The 15,737-nt window shown below is 37.4% G+C and overlaps 1 protein-coding gene across 1 annotated transcript in view; it reads right to left on the minus strand.

Annotated features, from left to right (window-relative positions):
* LOC149122749 (uncharacterized) overlaps positions 1 to 15,737 on the minus strand; it is an 83,578-nt gene that overhangs the window by 28,565 nt on the left and 39,276 nt on the right. The window contains exons 8-14 of the mRNA XM_089311791.1: positions 15,181 to 15,333; positions 12,199 to 12,281; positions 11,932 to 12,025; positions 7,571 to 7,723; positions 6,603 to 6,685; positions 6,185 to 6,278; positions 1,201 to 1,290 (exon numbers count right to left, since the gene is read on the minus strand). Of these exons, the coding sequence (XP_089167917.1) occupies positions 1,201 to 1,290; positions 6,185 to 6,278; positions 6,603 to 6,685; positions 7,571 to 7,723; positions 11,932 to 12,025; positions 12,199 to 12,281; positions 15,181 to 15,333 (750 nt within the window). The remainder of the gene's footprint in view (positions 1 to 1,200; positions 1,291 to 6,184; positions 6,279 to 6,602; positions 6,686 to 7,570; positions 7,724 to 11,931; positions 12,026 to 12,198; positions 12,282 to 15,180; positions 15,334 to 15,737) is intronic.

Here is a 15,737-nt window from a genome sequence, read left to right on the forward strand (position 1 = left end):
TACTCACTGAAGAGTTAGGATTATAGTTGAAATTCAGAATCATACATGTATCACTATTCAACATTTATGGCAGTGTAAAAGACATTATGGATTATAGCGGCTTTTCCCCCCCATAATCACCCTTCCACCCGCAACCATCCCATCTCCTGCTCCCTCTCCCATCCCTGTGGTGGCTTTTCTCATTATACTATGACTCTAGATTAAGTGGACTGTCTGCTTTTGGTGGATCTTTGGAGGCTTGTGATTTGTGTGGCCAGAGAGCTCTGTTCAGTTCTTAAGGGTTAAGGGTGTGCCAAAGGTGACACATCTAGGTTTGGTGTGGTAAATCTCTCTCTCTCTCTCTATTCAGAAGTGAAGTAATTACTCACAGCTGAGCTATGCTTGAAGGCAATCAGTGAGCACTAGCCCCTGTGGGTATAATATTCATGTGCTCTGTCCCAAGGACCACACAAAGGATCTGTGCAGTTCTCAGTGTAACCTCAGATTCCCTTGCAATCGCCCACCAGGTTGCCAAGGTTACCAAGTTTGTGGCTTCTCCCACTGAGTACTCACGTCTCAGGTCCTCTGTTTTCTCACACACCCTCAGTTTTTTTTTTTTTTTTTCACAGTGCCAGTTCATAAGCTCCACACATTCACTAGGTCTTAACTTGCTGTTATTTCTCCCCACCAGAGTCAGGTTTTTTGCCTGGCTGAGGGCGAGCGCAGCCCTGAGGTGGCACAGTTTTACGTATATCCAAAATGGTGCCTGCTCTTTGACTTGCTCGCCTTTGTAAGGTGAGTGGAGAGAAAGAATCGTGTCCATATCAGTCCCTTTTATTTTTTTTTTTCTCTCCTCTAGTTAGCCTGGTGAACTTTCCCCCATGGGGCTTCAAGCCTCGTTCCCTCTAGGCTCTTCCTGCTACTTTTCTGCCAGTGTCTCTGGCTGAGATTTCGCCTCACCTCCCTTTCCAGCGCTGTTGCCTAGACTCAGTGGCTGGGGTCCCGAGCCGTGGGTGCCCGTGCCTTCCACATAGGTCCACCGTGTCCTACTACTTCCAGAAGAGTTTCCTCTGCAGTTTTTTCCCTAACTCTTCCCTGAAACTACAGTATCTCCACTTGTATTAAACTATCTTTTCCCAGACTATCAGTGTGCTCCCTCCCTATTCCACCATCTTGGATGAAGCCCAAGAAGGGCTATTGACACAATAAATTTCAATGTACTTGTCTCCTGAGGTCACTTAATTCCTTCTTCAATTTCTGGATTTCAGTTTCTGAGTTCATACAACATCTTCTTACATTATCCGGTGAAACCTAGGATACAAATTTTTTTTTTAACATTTTTTTATTTAAAAGACTTACAGACTTTAAAAGACTTATTTAAAAGACTTACAGAGATAGACAGACAGCTCTTCTATCTCCTGATACACTCCCCAAATAAACACAATGGCCAGGGCTGGGCTAGGCTGAAGCCAGGAGCTTCTTCTGGGTCTCCTATGTGGGTACAGGGTCCCAAGCAATTGGGCCAACCCCTGCTACTTTCCCAGGTACATAAGCAGGGGGCTGGATCAGAAGTGCAGCAGCTGGAGCTCAAATCAGAGTCCTTCCATGTGGGATACCAGCAGTGCACATGGCAGCTTAACCCACTATGCCACAATGCAGGCTCTGTTTCTTTGTTTTTTTTTTGTGGATTTTGTTTTTTATTTTTTAATTTTTTTTGCATATCAGTCAGCTAATATATCAGGTTACTATTCCCTGGTAAGATATTTCTGTTACTATTTCCTAAGTCACTTCATTAAGTCATTTTACCAATATAAATTCTAAGTTATATACAAATGGTCCCAGATTTGTGATGCTCCCCCTCAACCACATAATCACAAGGGAAAATGACCAACACTGTAGGGTACTGTGCTAAGCTAGGACAATGGGTAGGTTGGGTATATAACAGTATTTTTGTCTTCACTATATTTTCACCTTAACAATGCATTTATCAGGACACAATTCTGCCAAATGCCAAGGAACATCTGTGCTTTGAAAAATGTCACCACATCATCACTCTCCATCTTTCCTCATGCATACACAGGCCTGTTTATTACTGAATTCAACACTGAGGGTGTTCTCTTCTTGCCTAATCAGTATTATGCTTCTTACCAGATTCAGCCCACTATCCATGTCTCCTTTCATGAAGATGCAACATATAACAACCCAGTCAAGTATCAAAAACATTTAGAGGCCTGTGCTGTGGCATAGACGGTAAAGTCACCAACTGCAGTGCTGGCATCCAATATGGGCACCCATTCAGGTCCCGGCTGCTCCACTTCCAGTCCAGCTCTCTGCTGTGCCCTGGGAAAGCAGTGGAGTTGGCCCAAGTCCTTGGGCCCCTGCATCCATTTGGGAGACCTAGAAGAAGCTCCTGGTTCCTGGATTTCAATTGGCACAGTTCTGGCCATTGCGGCCCTTTGGGGAGTGAACCAGCAGATGGAAGACCTCTCTCTCTCTCTCTCTCTCTCTCTCTCTCTGCCTGTGCTTCTCTCTCTGTGTAGCTCTGACTTTCAAATAAGTACATACATCTTAAAAAAAACATTAAGTATGTGACTAGAACTCGTGTAAATTCTACAATGCTGAATAATTTCCCTCTTACAATAGAGGAGCAAATTAGTATCAGAGTTCTCACATTTACTGGTTTCTTAAGTGCTTCCAATAGATTGCCCTCTCAGAATAGGAATGGAATTCCTATGACTTTCAAGGCTGTAGCAAAGGTGGCCTGCACCTTCTTTCTTGACCTCAGCTCCTACATTTCTCTCCCCTACTCAAGGCACAACTGCATTCTCTGCTATTCACAATTCCTGCAGGCTCTCAGGAGCCTGAAAATGCAGATCCAATGCAAAATTAATAGATAATAGGCAGCTACAATTACCTTTGTAATGTACAATGCCACACCCAAATGACAGTTATTGATGCTTGTGATGAAAACTTATGCATATCATTTGTAAAAGGTCCAAAGCAAATAAAGTAAATCTCAATAAGAAAATTAAATATAGTTCTGGTAATATTCACCCTATTTGTCCCAAATCATGAAATGTTTGTTAAAGAACTTAGAGATCAGGCCGGCGCCGCGGCTCACTAGGCTAATCCTCCGCCTAGCGGCGCCGGCACACCGGATTCTAGTCCCGGTCGGGGCGCCGGATTCTGTCCCGGTTGCCCCTCTTCCAGGCCAGCCCTCTGCTGTGGCCAGGGAGTGCAGTGGAGGATGGCCCAGGTGCTTGGGCCCTGCACCCCATGGGAGACCAGGAAAAGCACCTGGCTCCTGGCTCCTGTCATCGGATCAGCGTGGTGCGCTGGCCACAGCGCGCCGGCCGTGGCGGCCATTGGAGGGTGAACCAACGGCAAAAGGAAGACCTTTCTCTCTGTCTCTCTCTCTCACTGTCCACTCTGCCTGTCAAAAAAAAAAAAAAAAAAAAAAAAAAAAAGAACTTAGAGATCATAAAAATCATAAACTGAGGGTGACATACTTTCAGGTTTAAATCAGTTCTACCAACCAACATATATTAAAAACTGCTGAGCAAAGGTGTAGGAGGTGTAGCATTTATACCATCATTCATCTCGGAAATCTGGAATGTAATGTCAAAACATCCTACTTAATTGATGGCTAATCTCAAAATATTCATATTATTTAGGTTTGAATATTCATGGAAAGCCAAGACATTGTGGCAAAAAATGACCTAAATGAAAGATCTCTGTGAGAGAGATCTCGGTGGAAAGAAGGGACCATTAAAGAAGGAGGTACCTTTCTCTGAAGGGAGGGGAGAACTTCCACTTTGATTATGGCCTTGTCTAAATAATGTCAGAGTTTGTGGACTCAAGAGGCTTCCATAGCCTTGGCAGCTCATGATGAGAGCCTCAGGTGATCACTGATGTCATAAATAAGGAGTGTCAATTGTTAAATCAAGAACAGGAGTCACTGTACACTTATTCCCCTTGTAGGATCTGTCTTTAATGTGTTATACTATGAGAATTAATGGTAAAAATATTCTTCAGACAGTTCTTTATACTTTGTGCATCTGTGTGGGTGACTGTTGAAATTTTTACTTAGTATACACTAAGTTGATCTTCTGTATATAAAGATAAATAAAAATGAATCTTAATGAAGAATAGGATGGGAGAGGGAGTGGAATAGGAGATGGGATGGTTTGTGGATGGGAGGGTGGTTATGGGGGGAAAACTGCTATAATCCAGATTTGGCCAGCATAAACATTTTGCTTTTCTTTTCTACTGCAAAACTTTCAGATTATAGTCTGTCTCTGCTTTCTTTTGAGTACTTCTCTCTTGCATACAGCTATGATCGTAAGGCAGTCTTCTGAAGTTCTGTCAGATGTACTTTCAACTATATCAATTGGAGTCATGCAGAGCTATGAATAGTTCCCAATTCATACTTTTTACTACAAAATGGTGTCCATGAAATAATATCCTAACTCTCTGGTAGAGAATACATGAAATGAACATTCTGGAAAACTTTAGGGGTCACTGATTAAGTGGGTAAGAAACTTATTAAACAGTTGATTTCTGGAATAAATTTCAAAATGATAATATTTCTTTTTTTCTATGATAAATTACTAATTTTTCCAAGAATTTAGAAGAAATTTTTCATTATTTGAACAAACTCAACTTATTGGGTACTGCATCTAACTTTGAATGTTGAACTCCTTAACATATTTTTGTATGGTAATAAAGTAAAGAGACATCTCTTGGCATTCTTATCTACAAAAGACCCATTATCAACATACTGTCATGTCATCTATTTTGAACTAATTTTTATAGATGTAGAAAAAAATAATCTTTCAGTGTTTCCTAATTTGTGAACATGAACAGTCAATATAAATGTTCTTAATCTCCAGATAACAGGATCTATATAATTTAACTGCCATCTACTCATTGTCACTTAAGGAAACTAATTAGTAAAATCAGTGACCTCATTGCTCAGTTATCAGTGTTTACATGCAATCTTGTGATCGCAATCTTGTGATCACAATCTGTATGACATAAAGACATGAATGATAACCCTGTTTCTCTTGTACATAGTTATACAGTATTCATTATCCACCTATAAATTGGAATCCATGGATCATATTTCAAGATTTTGTGAAACTGAACTAAGTTTTTATACAGATTGATGAACACAGACTACCAGAGAAAAGTCTGTTTCTGAACCAGAAGTGCTTAGAATGCTCTGTCACTATGTAAGACAGTGCTGGAGTAGTCATTTCTCAATATGTCCTTTTAGAAACACAAAGAGTTGAAGTAACACATTCCTTGTAGTGCAAAAGGATGTATAATGATCTAGTATCCATTCTGGAAAAAGAATGTAACTTACACCCTAGAAAGTAATTCATTCTCATAATCTCACTGCAGAGCTTAGATTTAAAAAGAAGATATTCATGGCCTGGCACTGTGGTGTAGCAGGTAAAGCCATTGCCTGCAGTACTGGCATCCCATATGAGTGCCAGTTTGAGACCCGGCTGCTCCACTTCCAATCCAGCTCTCTGTTATGGCCTGGGAAAGCAGCACAAGACGGCCCAAGTCCTTGGGCCCCTGCATCCACATGGGAGACCCAGAAGAAACTCCGGGCTCCTGGCATCAGATTGGCACAGCTCTGGCCATTGCAGCCAGATGGGGAGTAAACCAGAGGGTGGAAGACTTCTCTCTCTCTCTCTCTCACTCTCTCTCTCTCTGCCTCTCCTTCTCTCTCTGTGTAACTCTGACTTTCAAATAAATAAATCTTTAAAAAAAGGAGGTATTCACAATTATAGATGACATAATTATTCAACATTATTGCATTTTAAAAGTACTCTAAATATTAGCAGGGGCTCCAAGTAACAGCTGTACACCCATGGCCATAGCAAAATTAGTCAAGGTAGACCAAAGATACATAATGCAAATACACATCAACTGATAAAAGAATACAAAAGATATACTAAATATAAAATGTTATTTTCAATGTATCACAATGTTTAATTAAAAACTTACTACCAAAATAATTTACCTTTTATAAAGCTAAGTGGAATTGAACTGGTAGTAGCAAGTAGTGTTTGCATAAATACATTAAATATACTTATCAATGAGAATATTCATATTGGCTAAAATATTTCTACAACCTCCTAACAGAGAAATAAAAACTCCTTTACAGTATGGTGAGAAGAGACTGACTTACTGAACTTGGTCTTATCAGGTACTTCTGTTGCTCTTCAATTCTGTTTGCCTGAACTTTGATGGTATCTTTTAATACTGAATTTTCATATTTAAGCCTAAAATGAATATCAAAAAATGTTCTTACACATCAATCTAAATATACACATTAATTTTTGAACAAACATTTGAAGGTGTAATTATGTAAATTCTTAAAAATTTAAAAAGTAAACTATTTGATGACTCTATTATGTTTTCTTGTGGGTTAGTATGGATACGGTGTAACGAACAATTACAGAATATGCATAATTCAAAGTAGCTTAAAAAGAACATTTTTGCCAGGCTTCACATACATATATTTATAATGATAAATACATGGTCTATTTCTCATTTTCTTTGATTTCACTGCTTTATAAATGAACTCCAGTTATTTTGCAAGATACCTTGCATTATAGTGTTCAAGGTGATCTTGTAACTTCCTTGCATTTTGTACCTCTTCTTGGTGTAGTGCTGCTGCTTCCTGGAACTATAACAATAAATTTTTGAAACGTCTTACAAGTAGCTTGTAGAAATCTGATAATCACCTAGTTTTTACTTATTTATTTGAAAGGCAGAGTTACAAAGAGAGTGTGAAAGACAAAGGGAGATCTTAAATCTGCTAGTTCACTGCCAAAATGGCCCTCAAAGGATGGGTCTGGGCCAAGCCAAAGACAGGAAGCAGGAACTTCACCTGGGTCTCCCACATAGGCACCAGGGGCCCAAGCTCTTGACTTGAACCAGTGCCCACATGAGATACCTGCATTGCAGATGGAAACTTAACCTACTACACCACAAAACCAGCCTACATTAACTTGTTTTGCATCTAAAATTTACAGTAATGCCTGTACATTTGCATAGTGCTCATGTGTACATTTATGCTGTAACTGCAGTGTTTACTTGTTGCAACAAACTTCACCTGACCCAATATCTACAATAATACAATGGTCCAGAAACAGTATCATTGATTTCATATTCAAATAAATTTTGACATTTCAGTCAGGTGGCATGACAATGAAAATGGTGTCTTATACAAGTTGTATTCAATTCCTGCAGACACAGTAGTAGGTGGCATCCAACTGGGGAGATGGAGGCAAGAATACACCCCAGGCCCTGAATAACACTTTCACCATTTCCATGAGCCAACAATATTTTTTCCACTTAACAGTTTGTAGACAAGTTTCTCTGTGTACTATTTAATGGGGGAAGGGTCATTCATGGGGGGCCAGTATTGTGGCATAGTATGCTAGGCCTCCGCTTGCAGCACCAGCACCCCTTATGGGTGCTGGTGTGCGACCCATAATCTGTATCTTAGAACACTTGTATATTAAACTAGCTCTAGACTTCCTACTGACATGCCAAATATCATACGTACTTTTCTGTTGATTTCACCTAACTCGTCCATTATATCCTTTGTCTTATTGTTCAACTTATAGTAAAAACACGCCATATCTTCCAGGGATGCTTCTGATTTAGACTGTCTTTGCTGAAGCTCATCATGTTGCTGCTGCAGGTGTTTCACATCTACCTGATAATATATGTCTGTTAGTATTTTATAATTCACCTCACTGTCAAATAAGGTTTATATTTCACTCAAAGGTATACACAACTGGTAGAGTTTTTGTGATGATTTTGATTTGTGAGTTGTCATCTTTATGATGGTGTGTAAGTAATAAATATCCCATTGGACACGTATGAGCTAGCAATATGCCATGCTATATCTCTCAGGATGCTAGCCAGCAGTAGTGATTTGCAGCTCCCAATCAGCCACACAATCGCAAGGGCCAATGACCAGCACTCTAAGTGTTAACAACCTGCTAAGCTAGAATTTTGAGGAAGTTATGTGTATTATATATTTTTGACTTATTTTCAATTTAACAGGTATCACCCTATCAAATGCCAATGAGCATTTGTAGTTTCATAATATAACCACCTACAGCAAATCATATTAATATTCATATTCTCTATGTATATACATTTATGATTACTGAACTCAGGTAACACAGAAACAGTTATTTTCCTGCCCAATCAGTATTATTTGATTCATCCAACAGCTTCAAGTCACTGTTTCTCCCCGATACATTTGTAACATTTAACCTATTGAAGTATCATAGAGCAATGAGTATGTGGCTGGAATTAGACTTCATTTGAATCTACAGTGTTGAACTATTTTCCTCTCTTTAGTAACTTTGGAGTTACTCACACATTGTCAATTCTTTGCTCAAATCCTTCCAATAGATTCTTATTTCAAAACAAGAATGAAATTGCAATGGCACTTAAGGCCCCAGGCAAACTTGGCCTCCACCTTTATCCTTGTTTTATCTCCTACAACCCTCTCCTCTACTTATACCCTGAGATTCATGAATCCTGCAGGTTTTCCTATCAAAATGGGGATCCAATGCCAAATTAATGAACCACAGAAATCTATAATATTTTTGAACTGGAAAATTATATCCAAATAATACTATTGAGCCTTGAAATGAAAAGTAATAAACAAATTATCTGTAAAAAGTGGTCAAAGTCAATCAAAAAAATCTTGGAGAAACTGCAAATAAATAAAATTTTCATAAAATCACTCCCAATTTTTCACAATCATAATTTCTAACACTTCACAAGTATCACAGAGCAATCAGTATGTTGGTACACTAGAACTTGTGTACTTCTACAGTGTTCAATGACGTGTAGATTGTAAGCAAGTTACTTGTAAAAAGTGGTTAAAATAATTAATAATTTAATAAAATGGATGGACCATTATAAAATTGTTGAGAGGTTATAAGAACACATCAGTTGACAGTGAAATGCCTTTCAGTTGAAGACAAAATGGATATGAATAACAAATTATACCAACTAAAATAGATAAAAAAATTACAAGAGAAAGGTATTATGTGGTGCAGCATCTATGCTTTTGCTCATCTGGAAATCTTCTATGAACTGTCAAGGCAACCCGCATAATTCAAAGTTATTTCAAAATACTCCTTTCAGGTCTGAGCATTGCTGTTGGATTCATCATGGTCTTAAATATGGCAAGATAAAGACATTAAAATTATTATTTTAGGAGTATTGAATTCATTATTAATATTAGCCTATATGTGTAATTAATAATTTGAAAGCATCAAGGGGACATAGTGTCTTAAGTAAAGTATCTCTCAGGTCCAAATTTATTTCCTGAGGCAAGTTTATTTTTAAGCAGATAAGCAAATGCATTTCTAACGTACATAAATTTATATTTACTGCATTTCAATATTTATCCATAATCACGTATGACTGAATTTTCTTTCCTGGAGTTTAAAATTATTTCATTTCCCTGATACTTCTATTTTGTCTTCACAGATTCTATAGTCACTTCACTATTAAATGCAACAATCTTTGAATTTACTCATCTATTCCCTAGAATTTTCTCAGTTTGTTAACTCCCAATTCTTAGATTGCCTATCTATATTCTGAGCCCTGTCCTCTTACTGTCCTCTTAACTGAGTTTGCTTTAGTCTCCTCTTCCTTCCTTCCTTCCTTCCTTCCTTCCTTCCTTCCTTCCTTCCTCCCGCCCTCCCTCCCGCTTTCTTTCTTTCTTTCTTTCTTTCTTTCTTTCTTTCTTTCTTTCTTTCTTTCTTTCTTTCTTTCAGACAGGCAGAGTTAGACAGTGAGAGAGACAGAGAGAAAGGTCTTCCTTCCATTGGTTCACCCCCCAAATGGCCACCATGGCCGGTGCACAGCGCCGCAGCCAGGAGCCAGGCACTTCCTCCCGGTCTCCCATGTGGGTGCAGGGCCCAAGCACTTGGGCCATCCTCCACTACCCTCCTGGGCCACAGCAGAGAGCTGGACTGGAAGAGGAGCAACCAGGACAGAACTGGCGCCCCAACCGGGACTAGAACCCAGAGTACCGGCACCACAGGCGGAGGATTAGCCTAGTGAGCTGCAGCGCCGGCCTTTAGTCTCCTCTTTCTATCGTACTTTGCAGAAATCATATCCTTATCCACATGTCCATAAAGACTTATTTCTGTGGATTACTTTGGAGACAGTTAAGCCTCTACATTTTATCCTGATTCTTATGGATGTGTCTCTGAGAGTTGTGTTGCTTTCTAATCTTGGGGACACCCTCACTGTTAGGAACTTGACCACCACAAATCATCTCACTTTTCTTTTCCATTACAAATCTTTCACAAGCCAGATAATGGATTCTCTCTGCTTTCTTTTGAATATTTCCCTCTTCCATAGAGATATGATCCTAGAGAACACTTCTGAAGTCTTTTCATATATACACTCAACTAGATCAACTGGAGTAAGGAAGCACTCTGCACACTACCCTATTTGGGCTTGTTACTACAATTTTGTGTTCATGATATAAGATCCTAATTCTCTGGTTAGAAAAATCATTTAATGAGAGCATTCTGGAAAACTTTAGTGGCTACTGATTGAGTGGGTAGAACCAACTCTTATTAAACACTTGATACCAAGATTTCCAACTGACAAGTAATTCTATGACATATTCCTAACTAATTCCTCCAAGAATTCATAAGAAATCCTTCATCTTTAACAAACTCCATAGCTATTTGGCACTGCAACAAAGTTTTGAACATTGAATTCCTTCTCATATTTCTGTATGACAATTAAGGTAAAGGGACATCTGGCATTCTTACCCACAAAAATCCATCATCAACACCCTGTCATGGACATAGTTTGAACTAATTTACTGGAAGTCTAGAGTAAAAGAATGTTTCAATGTTTCCTAATTCATGAAAATGGTCAACACAAATGTTCTTGTTCTGTAGACATAAATACCTTCATAATGCAACAGCACTCTATTGTCACTTAAAGAAACTAATTGGTAAAATCCATAATCTCATTCTTCCATATAAGTGTTTATATGTAATCTTGTGAGAGTAATTTTTATGAAGAAGGACATGAAAGACAGGGTAATCCTGTTTTACTTGATAAATTTTTATATGGTATTCACTATCCATCAATTGGAATCCTGGATTACACACCTATCTTTTATGAGATTGAACTAAGTCCTTATAAAGGCTGATGAACGTAGACTAACAGGTAAAAGTTTGGTTCCGAACCTGCAGTGTTCAGAGCATTATGAAACTCTGTAAGGCCATAATGCCAGAGTAGTCATTTCTAGATAACCAATGACACTATTTGCTTTTAAGAACCCAAAGATGTAACATTCCTTGTGGTGAAAAAGCATGTATAATGAACCAGTATCCATTCTGGATAAGGAATACAACTTACACTCTCAAATAAATGTACTATTAAATCCCAATGAAGAGTTTAGATTTTAACCAAAGAGATTCAGAATTCCACACCATGTCATCACTTGACTTTATTCACACTTCAAAAGGTACTGTAAATATTACTAGGGACTCCATGTGACATTTCTACAACCATGACCATTGCAACACTACTCACAGTATACCAAAGGTAGAAATCATGGAAATGTCCATCAACTGACGAAAGGATATAAAAAATCCACTGTAAACAAAATATTGTTTTCTAATGTAACACAATTAGAATTTTAAAATGTAATCTGACTACTTAAACAATTTTATGAGTTCAGTCCATTCCTTCTATAAGGGTTAGCAGATTTGCACTGGTAGTAGCAAGTAGTATCTGTATAAATACAGAAAATATACTTATCAATGAGACTTGTCTGATTAGGCAAAGTATTTTCCCAATCTCCTAGCAGAGATACAGAAACACCTTCTCAGTGTGACAGAGGTTAAGAGACTGACTTACTGAACTTGGTCTTATCAGATTTTTCTGCAGCTCTTCAATACTGCCAGCATGCAGTTTGACGATATCTTTCATTTCCAAAATTTCAGACTGAAGCCTACAATGTACATGGAAAATATTTTCACCCATCAATCTAAGCATACACATAATTTCTGACTAAGCATCAGAAGGCAATATTGTGTAAATTCTTAAAATTGGAAAAGTATGGCCTGTTTCTTGTTGTCCATGGCTACTGTGCTTTATAAGGACTCAAGCTAGTTTGCATAGTACCTTGAATTGTAGTGTTCTAGATAATCTTGTGTCTTCTTTACATTTTCTACCACTCCTTGGTGTAGATTTTCTGATACCTGGAACTAAAACAAAGGATTAAAAAAAAGTTACCAGCACCTGGTACAAACTGCTCACTACCTGGTTTTGCCATTAAAATTTTACTGGAAATCACAACACTTCTTCATTTGCATATTGTTCATGGCAACATTCATGCTGTAACTGCAAAGTTGACTTGCCAACAGACATCACTTGGTCCAATATCTAAAATAATATGATCTGGTCAAGAATTGTTCTTACTCATTTCATATTTTGATACATTTTTGACATTTCAAAAAGGTGGCATGAAATGAAAGTGGTCTTTTATACAAATTACACTTAACCCTTGCTTTCACAATTTAAAAGCACTTGGGCCATCTTCTGCTATTTTCCCAATGGGAAAGATGAAGGCCAGACTACTTCCCCAGTAATGCATAAAATTGTCAGTGCTTTCAATAGTCACCAGTGTTTTTTCACCTTATAATTTACTGACCACTTACTCTCTGCACTACTTCCTGGGTAATGATAATGTAAACAGGATTCCTAGATTGAGTAGCACATACTTTGTAGACCATAAGACACAGACTCAAAGCACAGACCTGAAAATATTGGAATCAGTGGCTAAATGAAGTTTCCAAAATCAATTCATTCTTATGCTGCCTTACAAGCACTCTGTAGATAGCATAACAGTATACATTTGGATCTATTAGTGAATCTGTAGCCAGCAGAAAAAAGAGCTATGAAACAATAAATCCCAGTTCTGGCTAGTTCATGAAAGAAAATAGTTAAATTTTTTTTTTTCTTACTGAGTATAGACTGAGTTTTTGATAGATAAGTTCTCCTCTACAGCAATCAAGTGTTTTGATTTTATAATTTGTTGCTTAAAGGACAACTTTAAAAACTTTAAAAGCTTCACCTTAAAGCTTTATTCATAATGCTTATGTCAATGCCTCAAAGAAGAAAATTCAGCAGGTCAGTGTTGTGGCACAGTGGGCTAAGCTGCCTCTGTGATGCTGGCATTCCAGCCCTTGCTGGTCCTCTTCTGACCCAGCTCACTGCTAACTGACAGGGAAAACAGCAGAGGATGGCCCAAGTGTTTAGGTCTATGCCACCCACGTAGAGACCTGCATAGAGTTCCATGCTCCTTGCTTTGACCTGGCCAGCCCCAACAAATGTGGAAAGTTGGTGATTAGAACAACAGATGGAGGAAATCTCTTTTTCTTTCAGCTTCTCCCTCTATCTGATTTTTCCTTTCAAATACATAAATACATGTTCAAAAAGAATAAATTTCTGAAATGATATAAATTGTTTATACTTTTAGTCTAACAATTGATAAGCTAAAATATGTTCAATCAACACAAAGATAGGTGGCATCCATGTCAGTTAAAATCCCCTGAGGAAAATTTATATTCAGACAAGATTATTTCCCATGAATAAAAATAAAAGCAGTTTAAAAGTAAGGTCTATGCTGTTCCATAAAAACTAGATGACAAATATTGAAAAGTGTAAGGTCAAAATGTGACAGAAGGAAAAGCTTATTGACAAAAGGGAAATTTGGGGCTGGGTCTGGATAAATATGTTTAGGTGAACAGAAACAAAGACAGGACAGCATAAAGAATGGTGGAGAAATGAGAAAACAGGCCCAATTAACTCCAAGTTTGATTAAATCCAATGAAATGATTGAATGTGTCCATACAATAACTTGGAAATGAATGTCCATGGCAGCATGCAGTGGAAACATTCTACATGTCCATGCATTGATGAGCAGATAATTTGTACAGCAGACTTATACTCTGTTAGATAATAAAATGTTATTTAATAATAAAAAGAAGTATTGATAAATGTTATGCCATGGATGGATCCTGAAATTAGTATACTAAGTGAAAAAAGCCAGTCATAAAGGGCGACATGCTGTATAGGACTCTATGTATATGAAATGTTCATAGCAGGCAAATCATTGGAGAAAAAACACTTCCTTTTTGTAGGAAAAAGGAAGAAAAAAGGACTGAAGGAGTGATGCATAAGTGACACAGAGTTTTACTTTATGGTGACTGAAATATTTAAAAACTGATTATGGTGATGGATATCCCACTTTGGGAACCTATTATGGATATTGAATTTTATTAATCTGAATGGTTGAAGTCTACATAGGTGAAATATATGAGCAGTCATAAAAATATTTGTGCAAAAAGTAGGCTTAAGAGATGTCAGTTTAAAGGTAAAATGTGTGAATTCAATTCATACCTTATACATGCTGCACGTATCCCAAGAAGTTTATGAAGCACCACTATATCACAATAAATCAGTTTTTAAAACTCCAATGGCAGGATATTAATAATTTTCTTAATTTTAAATTTTGGAAGTATAGACTACACAGGATATGAATATGCCATGCATAAAAACAGACACTTATTATGTGTATAGATAACATACATTATACACACTTATAATGTGTATAAATAACATATATGTGAATGATAAACACGGTTTTCAATTAGACTGCAAAATATTTTAAAATGTGCATTTCAGCATAGTATAAAGTATTTTGAGAATTTATTCTGAAATACACAGGATCAATAAACATAGGTTCTGTATCCATTCACATAAGTGAAACAAGAAATGTATTTTTTGAGAATTCTGCAAGATTTTATCCTCTGATTCAATCTGCCTTGTTTTATCATGACAATTGATACCACTGAAAATATTGAGAAAAATGTGCATTTTCTGTGAAAAATGATATATATTCCTCAAGTTTTTAACAGTGAATATTATTTTAATAAAGAATATAACAATACATAGAGTGGATATCAGAGTTTAAGAAGTAAGTGCATAATGATAAAATTGTGCCAAGATTTTCACATTCAAATAAAGCAGGGTCTTATGATATTTGTATCTGGAAACTCTTAGCTCTAGAATTCTTATTGACATGCTAAATATCATACATACTTTTCTGATGATTTCATCTAACTTGTTCATTATATCCTGCATCTTGCTGTTTAACTTAAGGTAAAACTGTGCCATCTCTCTCAGCGATGCCTCCGATTTACATTGCCTTTTCTCAATGTCATCCTGTTGCTGCTGCAGGTGTTTCATATCTACCTGATAAGATATGCGTGTTACCATTTTATAAGTCACTTTATTGTTAAATAATGGTTATATTTCATTCAAAGATACATACAACTGGTCTGATTTTTGTGATGGCTTCACTTACGATTTTTCAGCTTTAGGATGGCAATTAAGTGATAAACATTCCATAGGACACATACTTTGAATTTTGACCTTTTCCTGAGCTAGCAATATGCCACACTATTTTCTCTCAGGATGCTAGCCAGCAGTAGTTTTTTGTAGCTCCCAGTCAACCACACAAACACAAGGACAAATGAAGAACACTCTAGAGTGTAACGTGCCACTAAGCTAGCATATTGAGGAAGTCCAGTGTGTTACACACTTTATTGACTTGCATTTTCAATTTAGCAATGGGATTACCAAGGAATCACCATATC

This window comes from Oryctolagus cuniculus, chromosome 13 (assembly GCF_051225735.1).
Source record: "Oryctolagus cuniculus isolate XC-2025 breed Fujian yellow rabbit chromosome 13, ASM5122573v1, whole genome shotgun sequence".
Taxonomy (NCBI): Eukaryota; Metazoa; Chordata; class Mammalia; order Lagomorpha; family Leporidae; genus Oryctolagus; species Oryctolagus cuniculus.